The sequence below is a fragment of the Lycorma delicatula genome, chromosome 2 (genome assembly GCF_047948215.1).
Source record: "Lycorma delicatula isolate Av1 chromosome 2, ASM4794821v1, whole genome shotgun sequence".
Taxonomy (NCBI): Eukaryota; Metazoa; Arthropoda; class Insecta; order Hemiptera; family Fulgoridae; genus Lycorma; species Lycorma delicatula.
This window is the reverse complement of record NC_134456.1, coordinates 127,905,034-127,928,702: the sequence shown is the minus strand read 5'-3', so window position 1 is coordinate 127,928,702 and position 23,669 is coordinate 127,905,034. Positions and strand designations below refer to the sequence as shown.

At 33.5% G+C, this 23,669-nt stretch overlaps 1 protein-coding gene across 2 annotated transcripts in view; it reads right to left on the bottom strand.

Annotated features, from left to right (window-relative positions):
• LOC142319216 (sodium/potassium-transporting ATPase subunit beta-2-like) overlaps positions 1-16,457 on the bottom strand; it is a 121,737-nt gene extending 105,280 nt beyond the window's left edge. For both annotated transcript variants that reach the window (XR_012755137.1, XM_075356245.1), the window contains exon 1: positions 16,255-16,457. Coding sequence is in view for 1 of the 2 variants with exons in the window: in XM_075356245.1 (XP_075212360.1) it covers positions 16,255-16,417 (163 nt within the window). In the remaining variant the exon portion in view is untranslated. The remainder of the gene's footprint in view (positions 1-16,254) is intronic.
• Between the last annotated feature and the right edge of the window lie 7,212 nt (positions 16,458-23,669).

The following is a 23,669-nucleotide window of genomic DNA, read 5'->3' as shown; positions in this document are numbered from 1 at the left end:
TTATCACTTGATTTTTTGCTAAAAATAAGGTAATTATAAGGTAATAAGGTAAACATATGGTTGATTTTTGTATAAATAAGGACGGATAGAACTTTCCTTAAAATAGTAATTTTATACTTCTACACTTCTGAATCACTTTCTATCGTTTAATCACTTACACGAGTAAATGCGAAATTTTATCTGATTGTTTGCAACAGCATCACATGAGAACAAACAAAACCGATTGCTTTCAAATTTTCAGGGTACTTTCGTGTTATTCCTGGCAAGGTTTAAAGCAACAGATCAAGGTCCTGCTCCCCTTGGGGATGAAGTTGTGAATTACAGATATTCATTAGAAATAAAAATTAATCCTTTTACTCGTTTATATTTCTGTCACCACGGCAACAGAAATATGATGAAATAAAATAACTAAAATATTTTCTTTAATGACTATCTGCAAAATATTTATTATTCAAATTTCTGTAGTTACTTACTATTCTGCCTTTAGTAACTCTTTTTTTTTCAAGTAAAATCTGTACGTCGTTTCCTCTTTCATTTTTTGTACATAACGTCCCTTTTATTATTAATTTTTCTTTTACTTTTTTCCATGCAGTTTTCTCAATCTTTTTCATTATGCCCTCTAAGAAGAGATCGGATCTAGGAAGATTGACCCATCGGGTTGGTCTAGTGGTTAACGCGTCTTCCCAAATCAGCTGATTTGGAAAGTCGAGAGGTACAGCGTTCAAATCCTAGTAAAGCCAATTAATTTTACACGGATTAGAATACTAGATCGTGGATACCGATGTTCTTTGGTGGTTGGGTTTCAATTAACCACACATCTCAGGAATGGTCGAACTGAGAATGTACAAGACTACACTTCATTTACACTCATACATATCATTCTCATTCATCCTCTGAAGAATTAACTAAACGGTAGTTACCGGAGGCTAAACAGGAAAAAGAGAGGATCTAGGAAGATCAAGTGTCGATAAGCGTAGCCAGGTTTCACGTGAATATCACCAACTCTTGCCGTTACTGCCGCTAAGATTTCTTCTTCAGTGGTATCTACTTCGACATCTCTGATATGGACAATGGTTCGACGCCCGGCTCTTGTTTTAAGATCCACTTTTAGGTCTGCAGCTTTACTTTTTAGAATACTCGTAAATTCTTCAGCACTTTTAGAACCCTGAATTCTTACCAGTACCTCATCATTTCTTCCTTTTTTTAGAGAAATTACATCTTTAGCATCATCTTTTGCAACCGCCGTCTTCATGGCACCCAAAAGTTCAGCATATGATTTACCCGCAGCTTTAACGACTAATGTTCTGCTATGCTCCGTAGGAGGGTTGACTTCTTAATACGCATTTGCCCGGGCCTAACCTGGGTATCAGCACTGTCCGTATGTAGAGTCAGAACTTTGATAGCTTCTTCTTTTTCCTTATAGAGGTACGACAAAATCTTTTTAGTATAGTTTCCTATACTATTATTAGGCAATATATATGCTAATTTATAATTATTTCTTTTAATTCTTCTAAGAGCTTTCAGTATGGTAAGCATAGTACTCTTCTCATCCATGCTAGGGTCATAGTAAATTTTATACTTTCTCCGCTTCACTTCTGTCTCCTCTCCAAAGACAGTTTGCTCATCCTTCATAATATCCCCCGCCTTATATTTGGGACTCCTTGCATCATAATTTTCACTGTCACGGATTCTGCAAACATCTCTCAAGCTACACGTATCCCCTACTCCAGAAGGCCAAACTCAATTTAGCCCTAAGTACGTTGGGCCATCTCCTATGTAATAACTCAATAAGTTCTTGATCATCTAGCTTTCTTGTGAGTATTTGTTCAATATCGTCTTCTCTATAGGTGGACGTCGTTTGTGTGGCCTGCGAAATTAAGGTCAAAGGCGCCGACAGATCAGTCAAGGCATTTAAGCCTTCATAAATCTTCTTTAGCTCCATTTCATGGGTGCCTATATACTTGGGCAAGCCGGGCCCTATATGTTGCTTAAGTGCCGCCATCGTGAGCCCTAGTTGGTGAATCAGACTTCCCAATGTCTCTGGCAAAGGTTCCTCCTCATCTGTGGACCCTTGCCGCGCTCTCTTTTTTCCCTTAACGTCGGTTTTCTTGACGTGAGATAACTTCTGTGCACTGGTGCTTTGCATGGCTGTAGCTTCCAGCGGGAGCGAACTTCGTCTTCTCATGATGTATCACAGTACTCAGGGGACTATCCCAAGCCCTATGAGTACCCACAAGCCTTGGTGCCCCAAAACAAAACATTGGGGGGTTGGGGGGAGATCGAAAATGTATGATGCCAAAAATGAGGTCCAAAAAATTGGGGGGGGGTCAAATTTTGGGAGGGGGTCAAAGGGTCAGGAAGCTTATGGTTCGGATTTTGGTCAAAGAATTTTTGGATTATGATGTCTGGTTCGGGAATTATAAAGGAAAGGAATTCCCTCTACTAAAAGTCTTGTAGGACTTAGAAAAAATCTCTTATTGAATTCTTATGAAATTCTCTAAAATTTTTATAAGTGGTTGTTAAAACTATTAACTTGCAATAGCTTGTTCAAACACTTAGAAAATTTTCACTAATATTATACTATTATAACCTATTCCTGAGGACGTCAGGATCTCTTCAATTAGACCCGGAATCGCGGAGACTAAGAATGTTACGGTGATCACATCCTATAAGGCAGCCTGTAGGATGGTGCAGCAACGCTTACGTATCGGCTGGGTGAACTGCAGAGCCTTTATTAGGGAAGATGACGAAAAGTGCTACAGATGCTGGGGCTCTGGGCACCGTCGACAAGACTGCAAGAGCCCAGACAGGCTGGACTTATGTTTTAACTGTGGCGGCAAAGGGCATAGGATTGCGGAGTGTCGGGAGCCTAAGAGCTGCCTCAATTGTGGAAGTCATGACCATCGGACTGGTGCTTGGGCGTGTTCTCATAATAAACATGACTAAACTCCTCTTAGCTAATGCGAACAGAAGCACGCTGTCGCAAGACTTGCTACATGAACTGGCTTTTGAACGTGATGTTGACCTGTTGGTGATCACGGAACCTAATAGATATGAATCGGCGAAATCAGCATGGATCGCTGACACAGTGGGTGACGTGGTCATCAGGAATGTAAGCAATAGAATGGCCTTGAGCTTTAAGGAGAGAGCTGAAGGCGTAATAGCGACGGAGTTGGATTCCATAATTATTGTAGCGGCGTATGTTTCCCCCAACATCTCAATCATCGATTATGAGAAGTTTTTGGATAGCATATATAGAATTCTGTCTAGGCAGAATAAGAAGTTTGTTTCGTTGGGGGACTTCAATTGCAAAACTGTTTATGCTGGCTGCTCGCAGAGTAATAGACGCGGTGAATTAATTGAAGAGTTTATGGAATCGATTGATGGTCACTGTATAAATGATGGCACGCCGACCTATGAGGCTCGAGGTCATTACTCGATACTTGATCTAGTCATCATTGACAACAGATGGTTGAGGGATCAGTGTGAATTAACAGTCCTTGACAATGATGTCGCTAGTGACCATTTTTCATTACAATTGGTCATAAGAGATGGTACTCATACTGCAGTAGAAAGACCTATCGTGATTAGACCCACGGCTCGCCAGGTTGATAAAATAGTCGATAAAGTGTCACAAAGACTTAGCACTATAATTGAATTGACACCTGATACTCTCACATCAATTATTCAACAAGAGATGGATAGGGAGATAAGGGCCACCAGGAGTAGAAGACAAGTATACTGGTGGTCTAATGAGATAGCGTGCTTTCGCAATACTCTACAACAAGCTAGGAGGAAAAAGCAAAGACTAAGGATCAGAGGCGGCTCTGAATATGACACCGCAGTCAAATGTTATTTAGAAGCAAGGCGTCAGCTTAATAGGTCTATCAAGAAAGCCAAAAGGGATCATTGGGCCAGACTCTGCGAGGAGTTGGACAATGATCCCTGGGGCCAGGCATACAAAATCGTCACGAAGAAGTTCGGCAGGCGTTTACCGATATTGAGCGAGCATCACGCCAGGGACCAGTTCAACGAGTTATTTCCGTGCGAAGAAGAAGCGATTATCACCTTACCTGATTTTGAGCCCAGGAGATTTACACCTGCCGAACTGAATTGTGCCATTGGCCAGGTTGGCAATAAAAGACGCCCCTGCGTAGACAGAATTCCAGTTGCTATACTTAAAGGACTTTTTAAAAAACGGCCTTGGGAAATGATGGACATTGCCAGCCATGGGCTAGAGAATGACTGCTATCCGCGGTGCTGGAGAGAAGCAAGAGTTGTTTTTCTCCCCAAGGGTGGAAAGGAACAAGAACAAGTTCGATACAGGCCGTTATGCCTTTTAAATAATACGAGCAAGGTGATCGAGAAGATGCTTGCCGCAAGGATTATTGGAGAAATTGAGCAAGGAGTGGGGATTAGCCAAAAGCAATATGGATTTTGGAAAGGTCGCTCCACAGTGATGGCCGCCAAGAAAGTAGTCTCCTGGATGACAGATGTAAGACGCGGCACCTGGAGGACGAGGGGTGTTCCATTGCTTGTCTCATTGGATATCAAGAAAGCGTTTGGCTCCATTAAATGGAGCCATATACATAGAGCGCTATTAGCAAAAAATGTTAGTCCATATTTGAGGAGGCAAGAAATGAGATACCTCTCTGATAGAACATGCAAGGTGGCAACGCAAGAAGGAGAAATGGAGATAGATATACATGGTGGAGTGCCCCAGGGCTCAGTTTTAGGCCCATTATTATGGGTCTTAACGTTTGATGAGATCTTAAATCTAGACTATCCTGCTGGGGTTGAAGTTATGGCCTATGCCGACGATTTGGTGGTCTTGGCGAGTGACAGGCATGAATTGGAGGCACAAGAAAAGGCAAATCTGGCATTGCAGATAATAAATGGTTGGCTATGTGAAAAGAATCTAACGCTAAATACTGGTAAATGTAATTTTATTACATTTACTGGCAGAAGGATCATCGAACGGCTAAATATCAAGGTCAATGAACAAGTAATAGCAGAAACAGATAGATTAAAGTACTTGGGGGTCACCTTTCAGAGAAATGGTGCATTTACGGAACACATACATGAGGTTTGCAATAGGGCTGATAAGATGACTAAATCTCTTAATATTATTATGACCTCTCAAAGAGCACCTAAAGCGTCTAAAAGGAGGGTTGTTGCGTCCTCGGTTATTTCATCGATATTATATGCTGTCCCGGTATGGTGGCCTTCAGTACGGATAAAGAAGAATTTGGCACGCTTAGTTAGGACCCATAGAAGACTGTTGCTAGGCGTGGTTTCCGCGTACAGGACAGTCTCCTATGAGGCTTTATGCGTTTTATCAGGAGTGCCTCCGATCGACCTTATGGCTCATTTCAGAGTCGAAAGAGATCAAGGTGTTGAAGTACATGAAGCGAGGCATAGGCTAATAGAGAGATGGCAGGAGAGATGGAGCACAGCAGGCCCTGGAGACAGGACCAGAAGGCTAATCCCCAATCTAAGGAACTGGATATATAGAAAACACGGTGAAATAAACTTTTACACGTCACAGTATTTTACAGGACACGGTAGTTTTAATTACTATCTGCATAGAGTCGGTAGAAGGGAAACTGCAGCCTGTATGTACTGTAACTGTGATGATGATGTCAAACATACTTTCACTGTATGTCATAAATGGAGGGAAGAGACAGACGGTATTGACCTGTCATCTGATGGAACTGGGAGACTAATCAATAACATGATAAACAGTGAAGAAACTTGGAAAAAAGTTGAGTTGGTCATCAAAAGAATACTTACGCAGAAAAACAATGATGAGAGGAAACTAAGTTTTTAAACTTTAGCATAGGGCAGGGTGGACAGCCTCAGTGGTGAGGGCTGACATGCCGAGGTGTGTCGGTTCTGATGATCCACTGGGGACTCCTAAGGGTTTTATCGTTAGGTTAATATCAAGATCTGAGAAGTCCCAATCGCCGCGTCGCGACAATGCTGGTATTGTCGTAACGTGGCGATATACGGGTGGGGCAGAAGAACTCAAAAGAACTGACCGGTGGGCCGACCTGCCATGCCGGACTTATAGCCGGTAGTTGGGAAGGCCCATTAGAGTAGAACAGGCACTCCCCTGGGTGGCGCAATACCAACCAGTCGGACCGGCCCAGGGGAGTAGAGTTCAAAAAAAAAAAAGAAAGGTTTCAGGTGAATAAGATACGACAGAGGAAAGAGATCAGCTCCCTGAGGTTAAATGAGCATATAAATGCGAAAATTTCTCACAACCGCGAAGATAATGGACGCGCGTTGGGTATCCAGGGGTTGGAGCCCCTTGGCTTTACGGTAGGCTTCTTGACGGAGCGAAATGAACCCTAACCGGCTAGTGCATGTATATATATATCTATATATATATAAATAAATCTCTACAGAATGAATCCCTAGCCTAAGAGATACGATGCTAAATAATTACATGAATAGGAACAGATATGGTATTCCATGATTTTTTTAAATCATATTGGAGTAAATATTCACAAAAAATGCATAAAATTTTATCAAACGAAACATAATTTTTTGAAACTGCAAATTTTAGAGTTATTAATATTTGAAAAATTAAACTATCGCCATATTTTAAATTTGAGTATATAAAATCACTATATATATATATATTTTAGAGAAGTTGATGTAAAAAAGAAACCCAAATATTATAGATTCTCAAACTGTTCTAGAGTTGGAAATTTAAATTAAAAAGATACACATAAACAAAGACAGAAATATGTATATATTGCATTAAATTGGAGAGGTATTTGGTCTTGAAAAAACGTTTTGTTTACTTTTTGTTTGGTAACTTCTTCCAGGGATACTGATTGTTACAGAATGTGTGTACATAAGTGTAAATATACTAGTATATATAGTGAAAGAGTAAGAGAGTGTTTACATTTGATTTAAGTTAACTTAAGTTCAAATTTTTAATTATTCAGTTAAATCGCATTTTTTTATGCAAAACATAATACATTTCCATTATAATCGTTGAAATAAAGCACAAGGAAAACGACAAAAAATTGATATTTGTTGTAATAACTTACAGGCCTCTAGTACAACGTAAAAGTCAAGTAAATACAATACTTTATAAATAGTATTATTTCCTAGTCACTTTCTACTGATTTTGCAAGTTTCATTTGATTAAAATACATCTCCAAAGGTGAAGGGAAACCAAAGAAAATTCCCTACCTAACTGTTTTAAAATGCATTTGTATGAGGGCTACTTGATGCCTGTTACTAAATGATGCCACGTTATAAATGCGTATTTTATTTTCCTATGTTGTTACGACTTTAAATGATCGGTGTATTACACTGTTTGTGTGGAAAGTTTTTATTTATTTTATGAGATGACGGTCATCAACTACTTTGGTAATTTTTGCTCTATGAGAATGGAAATTTGTAGCATATGAAAAATGCTATGCTTGACATGATTTTTTTAAATCACATTATAGAGGGGCAACCAATGATTTTTGTCATTATCTGCTTTATTCAAGTTTTAAAAAATTACAGGCGGTTGCAAAATATATTAATATAACTGTGTATTTAAATATTCAATTATTAAATATTAATTTTCATATGATCGAACTTTGTTTCATGTAATTTTCATTAGATTTGTCAATCAACGTTTAGCTTTATGAGCTTGATCAACAGGTTTTAATGCATCCACCGTGTACAGTTCTGATTTTATATCGTCAGACTACTATTTGTTTCGGTTTCTACAAAACTCTCTGAACGGCGTAAAGTTGACTTCAAGAGAAGCCTGTGAAAATCATTTATTACTGTTTTTCGTCCGCAAAACATAGAAGTTATAAGGGATTATGACTTTACCTCATAAATGGGAAAAACTGTCCGATCAAAACAACATACTCTGTAACTTAAAAATTACAAATTCTGTAAAACTTTATTTGAAATAACAGAAAAATTATTTTACTTTTGCGTTAAAATACGAAGAGACGTTTTCCAACCCAATAAAAACCTCATCAGCAATCACGGGAAAGATTCATTGGAACCATTCAGCATGATGTTCACGGAAGACAGACTTTGCCGTATAAAGTTATGAAAGTTCTTAAAAAAGTAAAGAAGAATACGATTACAATAAACAGTAAGTAAGGAAGACTAGGTGAAAAATACTATACTGAACTTTGGTATGATGGAACAGAAAGAAATGACGATCACACTAATTGTCAGAACTGTGTTGAGAATTACATAAATTTAGAAGAATTGTTTGAAGCCTTAAAAGGAGCAAAGGATGGAAGGTCCCGGGAATAAATGGTTTAAATATGGGACTTTAGCTATTTCGCTGCATTTATGTTCACTACACCTTTTAATATGTGATGGAAGCATCATAATATTCCCAGGGAATGGGCGCAGTCTAAAGTGATCCCATTATTCAAAAGGGGCACAACAACAAATAAAATAATTACAAAGACATTGGTTTGCTCGATACCTCGTATAAATTTTATACCAGAATAATTAATAATAAATTGAGAAACATAGCGGGATCATTAATGCTTGAAGAACAGATGGGCTTCCGGAAGGGTAGATCATTTTCTTTGCAATTTTTATTCTGAAACAAATAATATCAACGAAAAGAGAATACAACATTGAAATCCAGACAGCTTTCATAGATTTCATTAAAGCATTTAATTTTGTTAAGCGCTCCATCCTATGGGATGTCCTCGAAGCTAGAGGATTTCCAGCTCATTTAATTCAAGTCTTGAAAGGTTTGTATTTGGCGACGGTGATTGTGGTTGAGGTGGATGGTGCCGTAACGGAGACCCAACCAATAAATACGAGTGTTTGACAGGGTTGCTGTATATCGCCGACGTTATTTAATATATATATTGACGACATGTTGCGAACATAGAAGTTGTTGGTTGACTCTGGTGTGCAGCTCTCAGCCGACACTTAAATAAACTCTTTAATGCATGCTGATGATAAAGTTTTTATATAGGAAAAGTGAAGACGAATTGCAGAAAGCAGTATTAATGTTGGAAAATTTGAAAAGCGATATAATTTAAGAATATCACCGATGAAAACTAAAACTGTGGCTTTTAAAGGGAAGTGTCCAAGAAGTACAAAGTTATTGATTGAAGGATTATAATTGAGCAAGTAAAGCATTTTAAATATCTGGGCTGTGATGTGACACAGTTCGATAATGATGCATTTGCAAAACTTAGCAAATTTCAGCTAATATGTGGGAACATACACAGCCATCTGTAAAATAAAACACAGAAAGATACATGTATTAAATTCTATAACACGATAGCCGTCCTCGCTCTATTATACGGTAGCGAATCTTTGGTAGACACCTAAAAGCTGGATAGCAGAATTCAGACGGTGGAGATGAGGTTTTTACGTAGTGTATATGGTTGCACACGGAAGGATAGGATCAGGAATGAAGATATACGAAGAGGTCAGTACAACCTTTACACGACAGGTTTTTGTATACTGAAATACACAAAACATGATTTTTTTTTGACAAAACAGACAAAGGTGGTGTAACCGCTTGTGTAGGATGACACGAGAAAAGAAAACCAGGAGCTAGCATGCCTATTCATTAGCTTATCAACTTGTGGGAAGAAGAGATATGGGAAGATCGAGTAAAAGATGGGTATCGGAACAGATCTAGTAATGAATCCCTGTAATGAAGAAGAAGAAAATATTTAATCAACCTCAACAACAACTTTAAAATATGATATACTAAAATACACATGTTCTTATTTTGAATTAACGACGTGAATTAAAAATAGTCACGAAGTACGGAATTAGTCCAATGCTTTCACTTTTTTACGTTATTTTCAAGTTATTTGCAAATACGTAGTTTGTGACTGATTTTGAGTAAGCGCAAATTCATAATCAAAGTTTGCAGGAAAAAGTAAATGGTATACTTTTTGAAGACTTTTGAAGCTTACTTGTATTTTATATTTAGGGAAATTTTTAAATAAAACATTATTCGACAGAAAAAAATCCATAAACGTAATCATAATTCATGTATAAATTTCTATTTTACATGCTGTTTTTTTTTTTTAAATATAGTGATCACGTAATGAAATTACAATCAGAACTAGATCTGTCGCATAAAAAGGTTATACATACGTATCGTAAACGTATACTGTTAAATTCAGTAAATTCAAAAATTAGCTATTACCAATCTGGTAAAAAATGTTATAAAATAAAATAGAAAACTGGAGAAGAAATAGCTATAAATCGGACGATCTAAAATAATCTTAGAAAAATCTGAAGAACTATTACGGTACGTATAAAATTAGAACTTGCACACGAATTCAAGATAAATGTAGTCGACATATTGCATCTACTAAAGTCTCTTCTTTCTAAAAGATTATTGTAACTTTTTTCTTTCTGCTATTTTTAATTCTTTTTTTCATTTTACATTTCTAGCAGTTCAACCTTAATTCATAAGACGTGAAAGCGAATCTAATACTTCATAATTTTTATTTATTTTTAATAATATTTCCTTCAGTAAATTGTTCGCGAAAAAATAAATTCCTGGTAACTCTTTTACTGATAAAATTATTGCTTTATTATTAACGATACAATCAATAAGCATTTCAATTACAATCAATAATTCAGTAATAAAATTTCAAAAAGTAATTTATTTAATAAATATATTTATAAATGAAAATTACTGGTTAGTAGTATTATCTACAAAATGTAATTAACCTAATTAACCTAATTTAATTAAGGAAAATTAACCTATTCTAAAAAAATCCAGTTTCAACAGGAAAGTACCTGTTGACTAGATTACAAAAATATTCTGCAATACCTTTAAATGAATTACCGATATAATTCATACATATTCGACAAGCGAAGTTGCATTCTGTCATCAACAAACCAACCCCGACATTTAATTGACAGTTACAACAGCCATTAAACTGTAATAAATTTATCATAGTTTATTGAATGTAAAAGTAATTTGATTCCAGTAAAACAAAAAATGTTTACAATACTAAAAAAGTAACATGAAAAGGAAATGAAGATAGTATTCATGAGTATGAAAGCTGTTAATTACGAAATAATTAGGATAAATCGATTTCTGATAAAAACAGCTATCCAAAATTAATGGATGAATAAAAGATATTTCTACCGATAAGATTTTATGACGATGTTATTCAATGAACTTTGATACGTGACCAAATTACACAAAAATTAATAACTTCGTTTAATGAAAGTAAATTTCATTACATTGGTCTTGAAATACTTTTCAGAATAATTTTTATACCAAATATTTTCAATAAATAAACTTTTTTATTCATTTATTTTTTGGTTGAGAACCTGTTTCATTATTTGAAGTTGCTAAAAAATTACTCCAAGCAGCCTATGACTATCATTCATTTTCCCGCTTGTAGGCTATAAATAAAAACTGTGCAATAAATAAAAGTTTGAAAAAATAGTTTATCTCATTTTTCGAAAAAATAACATAGATACTGTAAAAATATTTTTAACAAATTTCTAGTATGAAAATAATCTCGCCGATTTCCCTGGCGGAGTGGTAGCGTCTCGGCCTTTCATCCGGAGGTCTCGGGTTCGAATCCCAGTTTGGTATGGCATTTCTCATAAGCTACAAATTTCCACTGTTGCTAAATGACTGCAGCAGTCGATCCCGTAACCGTATAAATAAAATAGGAAAATAATCTTTAATTTAAAAAATATTAATAATTTAGAACACAAAAACGAATCTTTTTCGTTATTCTTCCTGAAAGTATAAAACATCTTACAAAATAAAGAAACATAAATAATCAGTACTATTGATACATCAAAAAATACTTCTTGATTCAGTAAAAATTATTTGATTTATTTGTCAAAGTTAAATCAAGAACAAACTAACACGACAGATGAATTCACAGTAACTCGTTACAAATCTAACGATACGAATTTAGAGGTTAGACTCTCCTTTATAATATTGTTTTCGATTTTATTTTCTAAACACAAATTTCAGCGGCTACGCACCTACATAGGATTAGCGAAGTTCTGCGAATTATTTGAAGTCAAAGTCTAAAATTCGGATATACGATAACTATTATACATTGTTCTACCGGGCTAAATAATTCACTAAATTGTTTACGTAAGAGCTTTGTCCTTTAATAATACGATCTAGAACTGTTCTTTTTCTCTCGATATACTCGTATATCACTGAAGCTCATTTCAACAGGTACATTCTACTTCAGTCATATTTCCATAGTGAAGAAGCAACTTAATCGACAGACAATCTGTTTAGGTCCTTTCCTTCAAATACTTAAAAATATTAAAAACCTAGTGGGATGTCCAGTCAAACGAAATGCAACGTTCGATATGACTGTCTAGAATAAAGAATAATGATTATTAATAAGAATCGATTAATTTGTCAATAACAAAATTGATGTTTTTTTTTTTTTTTAATGAAATATATTCCTGTACTTTTTCAATAAACAGGCATTATTTAAAATTTATTTAATATTACCATTTTTTAAATTATGTTCCAGGGGCAATATTCCAAAAAACCGAAAAAGAGCGTCTTGATTTTAAAATCGAAAGTTGTACTTAATCGATAGAAAGTGACATAGCACGTTGAAATTAACTGCAAATTAAACTAAAATCGTAAGAAAAGACCGAATATATTAATCACGTTTTTGATATAATCCATTTACCCAGAACGCAAATGAGGATGATTACAGGTTTTTTTAAGTATGAACTTTAAGTTTCTTAAATAACACTAATTATTAATCAATTATAGTGAATTAGACTAATATTTTATAATGTATTTGGACTACCATCCTGTAAGGCATAAAATATAAACTTATTATTGCCAAATTAATTTAATATTTACTTTACGACAAAGTTTTACTTTTATTTTCAGTTAAAATTTTGTTTAAAAAAGTTTATACATCTTGAGACTCCGTTTTTAAATTTAGGCGGCTTAGCGACAATTTTTTTCTTTAAAGAACCTTTTGCCTTAAAAAAAATTAAAATAAAAAATCTTATACAAAATTTCTTTGAAATTATCATCGAATGCTTACAATAAAAGAAGTCATAATAGAGTACTTATCAAAGTTCGGTTTGCAGCCCAACTATTATTATAATGGAATTATTTTATCAATGAATAAAAAAATTTTAACTGTAATTATTGATTATATATACGTGCGCCCTACGAAATGTTTCCTACTTGTAAATAGAAAGACTATAAAAAAGTAATTTTATATTTTACATATGTGCTTCTCCAATGATAATTATGTAATTTAACGTTAAACTTTTAAGCAAACAATTATAACATAACCTTGCAAATAAAAATCCGTTGGCACACAAAGAAAAAATAAAGCCCGTGTCGGCGTACAATGGCTGCTTAAAGGAAATAATATTATAATAAATATTATTTAAGTCTTTTAAGAGACTATTATTAAATATAGTTGATTCACTATATATTTCGGAAACTCCGTGGTATCAATTTTTTTATTTGCATTTGGGAAATGTAGCTGATATATGAGTTACACGTCAATCCCGTTAACGACTTAACCACTCTCGAGAAGTTTAAACATCCAAGGCTTATTAGATAAAGCGAAAAGTAAATATTATAATACAATAAAAATAAATTTAAAAACATATATCAAGAAAATTAAATGAAGCTATAAAATATAGAAAAATAAATAACTCCTTTTTTAGCAATGCGCGATTATACAAATATTTTAACAACTTTGCAACAGATAACAAGCTGTTACTGTATGAAATATTCAACAATAATTACTTTCATTTTAGATCTACGCAAAATCACTAGAGCGAGTCAAAAATATGGAAACCCCTCGACAACTTTAAAACCATTCCACATAGAATACTGTAACTTTCAGGGTAAGGTATCGGTCAACTACTTTACCTTTTGACGAGAAATAGAATTTCATCCCCTTCTTGGAAGGAGGTGGCCCAGAGGTTGTAACTCAAATATTTAAAATGGTCACACCCTTTGTGTGATAAATCATTTTAAAAGTCTCTTTAAGACAAGAAAAATGATATAAATAAAAAGTTGATCTGATGTCTGTTTCCAAAATGAAAACCCCAAATTTATCAAAAATCTGAAGAAACTTTCTAATTGAGGCCTACATTCTCATCATGTAATTCTTTTTAAAAAAATCATAGTGCAACTTTTTATTTTTGTCTTATTTTTCCGCTTCCCCAGTTAACTAATTTTTTCTCAATGTCCACATTCAATTTTCTGTTTTTTTTTACCAGTAAATTTCGTTTAACGATTATCGACCATTTTTGAAATAACGACATTTCAGCCAGGAATTATTAAAAAAAAAATTGTAATCTGAATACAATAAACTCGTGTAATTAAAAGTCAAAGGACATCATTACTGCATATCATCATTACTATTGTCATCATTATTGAAATTAAAAAGTTTCATTAGGGATGAAGTGGTTTTGATATTTAAAAAAAATGTAAATCTACAACATTAAACTAGGGGAGAGAGTACTGTAAAGATAGTAAGAAGATTAAAGACTACAAAGGTGTTATTTGGACTGCTGCTCATAAGTCAAGGTCCTAGTCAATCATTTTCTCTCTTCAGTTGTTAAACATCGACCGTGTACCTTAGAGAAATATTTAACCCTTTTTTTTATTTATAGATCATTTTCCATCCCGAAATGATAACGATTGTTTTCTACTACTACTAACAATCTCTTAAGCATCGATACGAAAACTGGGTTTTAACGTTTAAAAATTACTATTTTTGATTGAGACAGCTCTTACATAAAAAATTGTCGATAACTAAAAAATTATTGATCCAAGGTACCTAAATTGAACAAGGACAATGAGAAGTAATTAGTTATTATGCAATTAATGTATTTAGACTGTTTCTGTTTGTTTAATATTAAATAAATTCAAGTTAGATTAAAAATTGCTAAATTTCTTCAATTTTTTAAAAATATTCTTTAAGATAAATTTAATAATGAAATAAAACCGGGTAGGTTATAGAAAAAATATTCAAAAATAAAATAAAATCAACCCTAACTTTTTACTGTTGTATTTCAAAATCATTGGTAGAGAAGTACGCGATTAAAATAGATACCCGATCTCTTAATCGGCTACCGATTTACATGATGCGTAATGGCGAGGGTGTTTAACATTTACAAAATTAAAAATATGCTCTAATATTAAGATTTTGAAAAAAATTACTTTTTCGTTCATTTTTGTTTAAAAATATTATTCTTCATTGAATTTTTAAACGATAATTTAATTGAATCTTACGTTTAATGTCAATTAAAATAGTTTCTCTTAAGTTATATTTATATTGGTAAAAACCGTAAGTAGTTTACTAACTTAATAATCAAAATGTATTTCAAGATACTTAGGATAATTTAACAGATATAACTGTTTTATTATATAGCTTCTAATAGTTTTTTTGACATATTTAAATTTAACAGTCAATCGTTTATCGAATTAACACTAGCTAACGTAGTAAGAAAGGAATAACTATTCTATTATAGAATATTATCTGGTGTACTATTTGAACGAAACGTAAATACAGTAACAGAAACTCACCCACCATAAACTTAAATATTAAGTGGCAAAATGTAATTATTGCTTTAAATTATTCTTCATATAGACTAACGTATAATTTTTTTTTTTTAATTGTTTTACCGAATTTTATAATAAAAAATAAAAAACAACGTTAAAGATTTTGGAAGAAAATATCAAAATAAAAAATAAAACTAATTCTAATAATAACAATAACTGTTACAATTCTATCGATTGATGATTTTATTTTTTTATTTTGACCCAAATACGCCTATATGCTCACGCATAATGGAAAAGACGAGCACACACATTAAAACGTCCAAGGAGGTCGTGGAAAAATAAAATAAATAAGATTATAAATTTTAGATTCAAAATAATATTTTGATTTCTTATTGTAAACCAAGGCCAAAAATTTATTTACAAAAATTAATGTAAATTTTGTTAGAATTATTAATAATAAATCTTCACAATGATCACAGTGATAAATGTTTTTCATTTTTATTCATTCAAAACTAGATTTTTATTAAGGAGAAAAAGTAAAATTATTCAGACAAATCAGAATGATTAACTCATCTGTAATCGATTTCAAAAGAAGGTTTTTAACAGGGAGTATCCCAGAAACCTTTAAAATATTTTGATGAGCGGTAGTAATATTCACATGTAAACGAAATAATTTTAACCGAATAATAAATATATTTTGCAAGACAAAATATCTGCGTAATACTCACCCCAGCTTTTGGCCGTACGTCCAAGAAACTGATGAGTTTCCGGATTCCAGATGCCGTGCTTGATTTTCTCCCATCTGGTCCTGTCATCCTGAGGTTTGGCGTATTCCCATTCGTAGCCGACGCCGTTATTGGCAGCCCTCGCTGTGGAGGGAGTTTTCCGCATGATACCACAACGAACACCGCACAGCTACTGAAAGCAGAGAAGAGCGCGTGGCCGCACGCTGCGAACTCCCTCCCCTTCTACATGCGTCACGTGACCTCCTACTGATAAGATACCTCAAGGTCACAGACGGTCAGATCTTGTTCGATTTCAAGTTGTGGTATCCGAATTGCAGGTGCTAATAAAGCACTATCAATTATGTAATATCGTTCTATTACCGACGAACTTCATCTCTTCCTGTCCATCTTTATACACGATTATAATTTAAATTTGTAATTTATTATTCATATATTTTTTATTAGCGTAACAGAATTTTTTATTAGCACTTACCGCAACAGAAAAACTACTCTTTAAAACTGTGAATAAATCAGTTATTTTATTCGGTGTTTTTTTACGTATTCATTTTTTACATCTGTGTTAAAAGTGGCACTTGAATCAAAATAGTTATTAATGCTTTCATATTATAGAAATTCCAAAATATTTATTTGCACAGTTAAATTTTTTAAATATAATTCTTACTTTAAAAGAAGAAGGTCGTTAAAAATTAACAAACAGATATTACGTAAAAATCTCATATAATACTATAATACACAAGCATAACATTCTGTATTAAATTATATCAAAACTTTTTTCACAAGAGAAAATAAATATTTTCTTTATTACAATAAAAGAAGAAGAAGAAAATCCATATGATTTCTGACATCAAAATTCTCTAGCCCGGAAACGGCTGTAAAATCTTCAAACTGCTAAAAAATATTTTTTTTTAATGGATAGGCATGTATCATAATTAATTGTTTATTATAATTTACTGGATTTGGGAAAACAATTTGATACTCTATTCAAAAATGTAAAGTTCTTAACCACGTTAAATAACATTCAGATCTCTTGTTTGTAACATCGATAATTTTTTTTTCTTTTAGCTTCAATTTTAAACTAACCCTTTGACTTAGAAAAAATTATTTCTTTTATAATTGAATTAAACTTTGTTATACGTTATTTACACGTATTATTCTTCACATCAATTGATTCTTTAACTATCTACACATAAATAGGGTTTAATTAGGCTTTTCATAACTGTTTCAAATAAATTATTTTTAACTATGAAATCTGCTGTCTAGTGATATTATCTGTGTCTTTCATTACGATAAATTAAATTTTGTAGATCATCTTCATTTCTTAATTTTTCCTTTTTGCATATTTAAATAAAGAGAAATTTTAAATCAAGAACGATGATAAAATTACAAAAAAAAACCTGTCTTTAATAAAAATAAATAGCTTGATAATACAATAAGTTATTTCTTCCTTTGTTGTGTTTGTAAAGAATTTTTACTTCATTTTTCTTCCCCTTTATTTACTTAGAGGTTGCATGATAAAGGTGTGCGAGTAACGAATTATTATTCGCTATTACAGCGATGTTTATACCGCCAAATAAAGTCTTGCGTAACTATAATTGAGCGTAGTACCTGTAGATAGTGTCTGTAGTAAATAAACGGTAGTATTTTCCATTCATAATATTGTTATGGAAACCTGTTATATATTTAAATATCAGTCTTTTTAAGTATTTAATTTTGATAAGTCCAATTGATAATTTTTGAACGATTTTTTGGTTTATTCTCTTGAAATATTTCCAAATCATCATGTTACTTGTGCAATTTGAGGCGGATATTTTGTTCCTGTTTTATGAGAATCGGTCCGGCCGTTTTGTGTTTGCAGTCTGTCGTTGATCCGTCTTTATACGTTGCGGACACATGACCCGATGCAATATTTCGGAACAATGTTAAAAGAGCGAACACTTGATCAGATTAAACAGCGTTCCATTTAATTACATTGTCACCTATTGCTTGCAGTCATTCGTTGTTGCTGGTCGTTCATTTAAAGACTAGTTTTACGAAAAATTCTACGTGTGTTTTAAACTAAAGGTTGATTAAGAAAACATTTTGATGAGCCATTCAAGTAACATGTATTATTTTTGTTGTGACTAACTCTTCTCGTTTAAGCAAATATTATATTTCCCCTTGATTACTTAAGATTTCTACATTTAATTATTATTTTTATTCCACTATAAAGTTGTTCATTAATATAATTTATTCTTTTCATTTAACAAAAAGAAATACATTTTTTTAAAGTTAATTTTGTAAGCTTATGTTAAATTTCATTATGTAAAAATATGTATTTAATTTTTTTTTTATTAGTTTAATAAAAGTAAAAAAATAACTTATTAAAAAGATTTCCTCATTTAATGATTAATTGCTTAAGATCGTTTTCAGAACTTGACGTAAGTAGGAACGTATGAAGCTGAAAGTTGCCGAAATTACCCGAAAGATCATAGGACGTGATATGCAAACAGAGATTTAGCGTCCACTGAATCTGCGGATTTATCAACTGAAAATCTGAAAAATCAGCTAAAACGTTGATACACATACAAAAAACTTTTAAATAGTCTATTCCTAAGGCAATTTTTTAAAAACCAGATTCATGAATATAAATTAAGTAGTATTATTGCTGAGATAATTAGTAATCAAGAGTTTAATTTTGACGAATAGAGGCCCATGAATCTCTTAAGTTTGAGGTTTTCATAATATATCAAAACTGCAACATTATTCTTGAACGTTTTTAAAAGTTTCTTATGACATTACAATAATCAAATATTTGTGAAACATGTCTGGAATGTTCTATACATAACGAAAAACAATTTATTTAATTCTGATATAGATTAAACTTTATTGACAATATACTTTTAACGATTTTCCTTCCTCTGTTTTATTTTACATAAGCTAAGATAGAACAGACCCCTCGCCTCTTATCAGAAATAGTAAGAAAATGCGAACCCCCAACCCTTAAGATGCTTACGTAATAACGTCATGAACTGATTTAAGTTCATGAAAAAGGATTACTACGTTTAGTGACGTTATTTGCTTCATACCTTGATCGAATTTTGAATACCTTCTAAAAATAAGTGTTATTAACAGGTAAATAAAACTACAAATAAACTTTCCTTTAAATGTTTTAGAAATAATAGGCCTACAAATCCTGGTACAATATTGTATTTTTTGATTGTTTTTTCTGTTCAGTCAGTTAATTAAAAATTATTATTTCTAAATGAAATTATTTACTTCTAATCGCTCATTTCAGTTTTTTCTGTATTTTTTACCTTCAAATAACAATACCGTGAAGTAAGTAATTCTATAGAAATTTAAAGTCAGGAAAAATTCCCTCATGACGAAATAGAGTAGTATAAGATACAGCAAAATTATAACTACCAGCAAACACATAAAACTCGTATTAGAGATTAATTCTAGTACGCGTACATACAGTCACTGTCAGTAATCAATTACATACACTTAATTCATAGTCATCGGTAGCTGAACGGCTTTTAGTCTTTAAAACTCAGTTATATTCAAAAAATTATAATTTATGATATTATATATGCATAAATTAAAATTTATCTGGATACAATTGGTCAATAAATTAATTATAATTTTAAAATAAATTTAAATTTAGAAAAGTGATTTTAAATAAATTGAAATATCAGGCATTTTCAAGAAAAAATATATTAATTGTCAAAATTTAGAAAAGACAACGCATAGATTGGCAGTAGTTCTATTGAATTAGTGATAGCACTATTAAAAGTGGAGAGTCTAGTGTGTCACGGTAGGACATCGTAGGCAGCAGTAATCCATTCTCATCTTGCGCATCAACAGGGCTTTACAAACTTTGACAAGTACTGCAATAACTTATTTTAATTTCCTGAGCATCATCCTCAAGAACGTTATATCATTATGTTTAAATTATTTTGTTAAATAAATATTAAATTTAAATATAATTTCTTTTTTTACTTCCCGTCTAGATAACAAGGCTATAGCTCTAGAAGGGAAAGTATTGTAATCGGTCCAATTTGGGCATATGTGGTTTTCACCTATCATGACATTTTGACACCTAAGGGACTCAAAAAATTGGATGGAAATTTTCCGAATGTTAATCATCGTATGTACGCGCGCGCTCGGTATTGGCCTCTAAATCCCCTTATATCTCCAGAACTACTGGACCGATTTTGACTAAACTTATTCAGATTACTTCTATATAAGGAGCATTGATTCCATTAAATTTTCTACTTAAAAGTTCGAGGGAGTGAGGCTGTAGAGCAAGGTCAATCTGAGAATCTTGAGATTTCGCCTAATTACGTTCATATTTTCTTAAACACAATTGTTAAAAAAAAAAAAAAAAAAAAAAAAACATTGGAAACATACATTTGTTTCAAAATCGCACCCCACCCCAAAAAACGTTCTGTTGTAGTAAGTAGTCTGCTATGTTATGACGTAATAGGTGAGCGGTAGAATTAAATAAATGAATAATATTTAAAGTGTAAAAAGTAGCTCGGTCTGGCTAGATCTAAAACTAGATCCCCCGGTTGAGACTTTACCTGGCGCGGCTACACTAGTCTGCCGACGGCACATGCGAAATTTGTTGTACGTAAGTTGTGAAATTACATTAGTTTAGTTAGTTCTAATCGTTGCCGCTAGTAACGTCACACTCGCGCGAATTAATACGGTATGCACGCTCGCTTTAGTTAAAATGATTGAATTAAATAAACGAAAAAAATATTATATTTATATAAAATAATAAATATTTTAAATTAAGTTGCCTATGTATGTGTGTGTAAACCATGCATCAGAAACAACCCATAGTTGTAGGACTTTCAACAATTGAAATTTCTACAATTGCATTGTCAGCTTTTTTTCTATTGCGCTTTATTTACAATCGGTTTCCTACACACTGTGAAACCATAAGTAAATCAACTGACAAATTATAACATGAATGAAAACTATTCAATGATACTCCTCGACGAATACAAACATTAATAATATACGTTACTTCTCAAGAACAACACAAAATGAGAGTGTAACAACACAACGACAGATAACAGAACAAATAAAAAAATAATAAAGAGTGATTCAAAGAAACGGGAAATTTTGAAAGTTGTGTTGGTAGCTGTGGGCGATTGGTACCACTTGATAAGTGGCGCCAGCCTCTTTAACCTAACCTGCCATTTAATTGTCATGAATCCTTGGAGTGGTGCGCAACGTGCATTTGCTATCAAAGCGTTTTACAAAAACAATGACAGTGTGGAGGGAGCGCGTAGAGAATTTCGCCGTCATTTTAATCTGGGACGGCACGACCGTGTTCCATCAGCACATGTAATTAAAACATGGATATCTAATTTTGAGGAAATCGGTTCGGCAATGAAAAAGAAACCTCCAGGCCGTGAGTGAACCGTCCGTACACCACAGATGTGGTGTACGGAAGGTTCACTCACGGACGGTTCATCGGAAGTCCAATGTGGACTTCGTGCTGTCACACGAAGTCCACATCGGTCAATCCGTTGTCTCTCAGCATCTTTACAATTGCATAGTTAAAGTGTTCGAAGAATTTAGTGAAGGACCTGCAATTCCATCCGTACAAGTTGCAGATCGTCCAGGAACTGAAACCGAACGATGCAGTTGTGCGAGCACAATTCTGTAATGTAATGCTTCAGAAGATAAATGATAACGAAGAGTTTGTTCACGAACTGTGGATGTCAGACTAAGCGCATTTCCACCTCAGTGGATTTGTTAACAAGCAAAATTTCAGATACTGGGCACAAGAAAATCCTACGCAGCTACACCAGCGTCCGTTGCACAGCCAGAAAGTGACCGTCTGGTGTGCTATGTCATCTTACGGTGTTATAGGCCCTTATTTTTTTGAGGATGACAACGGTCTTGCGATTACAGTGACTACAGGTGACTACAGTGATTACAGGTTTCAGCCATGCTTGAAACCTTTGTCGTGGAACAACAAAAGAGATTTCCACCAATTCTTAAAACAGCCACAACAACAAGACGGTTGTTGTGGTTTCAACAAGACGGAACAACGTCACATGCTGCACGAACATCGATGGCATCTGTACGCCGATTGTTTAGACAACGTGTCATTTCATGAAATGGTGACATTAGATGGCCTCTCAGATCTCCTGATCTCTCAGCTTACTATTACTTTTTGTGGGGTCACCTTAAAAGCAAAGTGTTCCACAATACACCTGCTACAACGGAAGAACTGAAGGCAAAGATCCGAGAAACAATTGCGGAAATTCCAGTTGAGATGTTACGTCAAACCATGAACAATTTAACGAAGAGACTTCGTGAGTGTTTACGTTAAGAGGAGGTCACCTGCAAGATGTCATCTTTAAAAAATAAACTAAAATGTATGTATCCTAAAATGGCAACATTTGTACAATTACATGAAATAAAATTCATTTTCTAAAAAAAATTTTTCATTACCGTTATTTAATTTTTTAAATTTCTCGTTTCTTTGAACCACTCTCTAGATTACTAAAATTAAAAAAATAATAAGAGATTTCAACCAGAATAACAAGTGGACAATAAGTAAGATAAAATAATAGTAAGAAGTGAGATAATAGAATTAAACTTAACAACCGACATAAAAATTATCAATGTAGTTAAACAATGTTAATAGGTGGTACGGTGAACACAACACAATTAATACTTGTCAGTGTACACATTCAAGTCGAATTATTTCAAATGATAGTTGAATTCTTACCTTAATCATCACAACACAAATGTTATATAGCCAATTGTCATATTAAACTCTGAGACGATAGATATAATATAGAAACCACTCTATCAAGAATAAGTGACATCATAATTGTTATCCCAGTCTATGGATTTGCCATCAGCAGAGCTTAGCGATCACTTTTGTCAGTAGACGTATGATATTCCCGATCTGTTGCATTACAAACTCAATGTCCAACGTCAACTTCTGAAATCTATCCTCAGTAAAAGAATTATCAACGTTGTTACGCACCATTGCCCCGCAAATGATCGGGATAAACAATCAGTTGGTTTCCAGGATGATTATTCACATTTCCAGCTGATTTCTGATTTAACGAGAGGAAGTTGTTATTATTCAGGTCAAAGGATCTTCTGTCCTGTGCACCTTAAGAGGTTCTAGGAGTGATTTTTGGTGCATAATTCGTTCTCCTTCTCTCTTTCCTCTCTAGAATCTCATTATACACTCTACATCCTTTACAGTTTGGAATATGGTCAAGACAGCACAACGCACAAGTAACTGAAGTATTTCTGTTTTTCTTCTGAGAATTGGCGCGCCAATTGTCAGAACTGCCGCGGCGGTTCTGTACCCGCTCGCGCATTTCACCTTCCATTGCAGTTGACAGTATATCTCAAATTGAATATTTCTTTAC